The sequence below is a fragment of the Parasteatoda tepidariorum genome, unplaced genomic scaffold (assembly GCF_043381705.1).
Source record: "Parasteatoda tepidariorum isolate YZ-2023 unplaced genomic scaffold, CAS_Ptep_4.0 HiC_scaffold_1540, whole genome shotgun sequence".
Lineage (NCBI taxonomy): Eukaryota > Metazoa > Arthropoda > Arachnida > Araneae > Theridiidae > Parasteatoda > Parasteatoda tepidariorum.
In genome coordinates, this window is record NW_027261424.1 from 7,281 (window position 1) to 10,027 (window position 2,747).

The 2,747-nt window shown below is 30.5% G+C and overlaps 1 protein-coding gene across 1 annotated transcript; it reads right to left on the minus strand.

The window, feature by feature from the left end:
- Positions 1 to 1,103: 1,103 nt before the first annotated feature.
- LOC122272918 (uncharacterized protein F54H12.2-like) lies at positions 1,104 to 2,099 on the minus strand. Its single transcript, XM_043056953.1, has one exon. It carries the CDS (start codon positions 2,097 to 2,099, stop codon positions 1,104 to 1,106), a length of 996 nt encoding a protein of 331 aa, XP_042912887.1.
- Positions 2,100 to 2,747: the final 648 nt, after the last annotated feature.

Consider the following 2,747-nt stretch of genomic DNA (forward strand, 5'->3'; position numbering starts at 1 on the left):
TTTAAAATAATTATTTCTTTTTTCTTCAAAAAAAAAAATTTAAAAATAAACTTTACAAAATATTTTTAATCTAGAGTAAAAAAAATTTAAAAAATAAAATTTGTAAAAAATATTTCTTCCTAAGCAGAAAATTTTTTAAAACAGTAATTTCTAAAAATAAAATAGTTTGGAAAGGAAAATTTCTGAAAAAAAAATTTTATGTAAAAAATAAATTTAGAAAATTAAATTTATGAAAAAATTTTTTTGTATTGAAACATTTTAAAAATAATTTTTTTTCTCATTGAAATAATAATTTAAGCTATAAAAGTTTCAAGAAATTTTGTATAAATTTTCTTAAAAGAAACAAGAAAGACACAAATTATTTAGTTTAATTACTTTTATTTTTTAAAAACAAATCTTACACCTTATCGTTTCTTTACAAATTGAAACATCAAAAAATCATTGATATGCAATCGATTTAAAATATAATACATAGAATAATCTTGACATCGCTTGAATAAAAAGTAATTACAATATTGTCCGCATACATTGGACGTAGGTGATTGAAAAACTTTGGAATTCCATTGTACATTTGAATAGGAAGAGGTATTCATATTATAAAATTCGGGAGGTCTTCCATAGGAGTCATAAAACTTTAATTCCCTTTCATCATTCACAAATAATGCTAGCCAGTGAGATTCTGGTTGGGATGAGTCATCTGAATTCATGATAGCACATGTATTTTCTTGTAGATTAAGAATCGTATCTCTTGAAAATACTCCTTGAAAGTAAGGTGATGTTATCTTCTCTCGTGATAAAATATAAAACAATTGTAATCCATCCATTCTTTAATTTCCGAAATCGTGTAAAATATTTCTTGACTTGTTAATTTCTATTAAATTTTCAAATTCGGCAAAAATAATTACACACAAATAATACTCTAATGATTTGCTGAATTTCAGTTCTAATCGTAAGTTGCTGTGTTTGATTAGATTTAAATGCTCTCCAGAACATAAATCGGGGGAGAGATCAAATCCAAATAAAGTATTTCCTTTCACGTATTCTTCTCTCGAAATAAATATTCCTTTATCTTGACCCATTCGTTCTGTACCCACAAACATAGTTTATTGATAGGCACGAATGTATTGACTTTTTGCAAAATCTAGTTCCAATGGATTGTGAGGTACAGATTGCCCATCTATATACACTCCAATAAAATTTAAATCAAAGTGATTAAAATCATAGGGAGATTTCGAAAATGTTCCATGAAAAGCTTCATGATCCACACAACCTATTATTACTTTTTTCGCCATATAACCTGAAAATACGTTATCTTGGATAAAAGACATACTTCCCTTAGGAATCGAATACACTTTGCATTGCACTCGATTGATGGGATATTTGGCACTCGTTTTTTCTAATGCCTTTGCATGACCAAGTATCACTCCTGGATTCACACGAACTTTTCGGATAAACAAAGACACATGATCTAATACTACTTTAAATCCGTCAGATCCTTGTAAGCAAAATTCTGGCTTACTCCGTATCAATTTTATTTTCACATCCACCAAATTGAGTAACAAACGCTCTTGGTGAAATAAATCGGAATGTATACACCCAATCATATCCACAGTAGCACTTTCTTTGATAGAAGCAATTCTTTTCTTCAAGCCATCATCAGAATCTTTGTAAAATAATTCAGCTGTTAATTGAGAAGTTTTGCTATCGTATCCATGGTTGAGGAGAGTTTCTATGTAGGCTCGATAAGGATAAGTATTACTTGAATTGGATACAATACGATCATTCAATGAAATATCAACTTGAGAAAATAACGAATGAAGAAATAAATTCACAGGTCCAATAGTATCATCTTTAGTGATGAGAGTATTATCACTTTTTACAATTTTTGCCTTCACAAACAATTGAGTTTGGCTGAGATCTATGTAATCTTCAGCACTTCCTGAAACGTGAAACTCTACAGGTGCATTGTCAAACACGTTAGAAAGTGGATGAAACTGTATCCACTGACCATCTTGAATAACAGTTTGAGTAATAGGTAAGCTAAACAACTCCAATTCAGATTTCACACATTCGGGAGAATCTTTCAATAGAAATGCCATTATGGATCAAAAATATCACGTCCTCTCACTTTGCGAGCTTTAGATAAAATGATTCTTTTCTGTTTCTTACGCTTCCTTTTATACTGTCCTTTTCCCACCATTGATTGTACTTTATCAATAGCTTTTCGAGCTAAATTTTTTCCACCCTCTTTAGCTCTTGTTTTAACGGCTTCCTCAAAGTTTTCTCCAGACAATACATCAGATGCAACACGGGTTCCACTTTTTAAAACTTCTTTTCCAATAGTTTTACCACTTTTTACCAGAAAGGGTAGTGCTGCTCTAAATAATCGTCGAAATATACCTCCAAGTCCATAGCCTTTTTGGAAATTAATACCTTTATAATAGGGTAAGCCAGAGCCGATTTGACTCGCATAATGTTCTTCAAATTTTTTAACGCAACAAACGTACGGTACACTCATCTTGACGTCTTCTCTTCAAATGAATGTTTGAATGTTGTACTATTTATAGTATTTGTTTCATGCGGAAATGTAAAACTATGATCACTTTACCACTTTCAAAAGGTACGAAACAGGGTTTCCGCTACGGTAGCTTTTTTCGCAAAATGCGAAAAGACCCCTCAAAAACGCTAAAATTCAACAAAGCATTTTCGCATTTTTGCTAAAGGATTTTACTAAATTCCAAGTATAA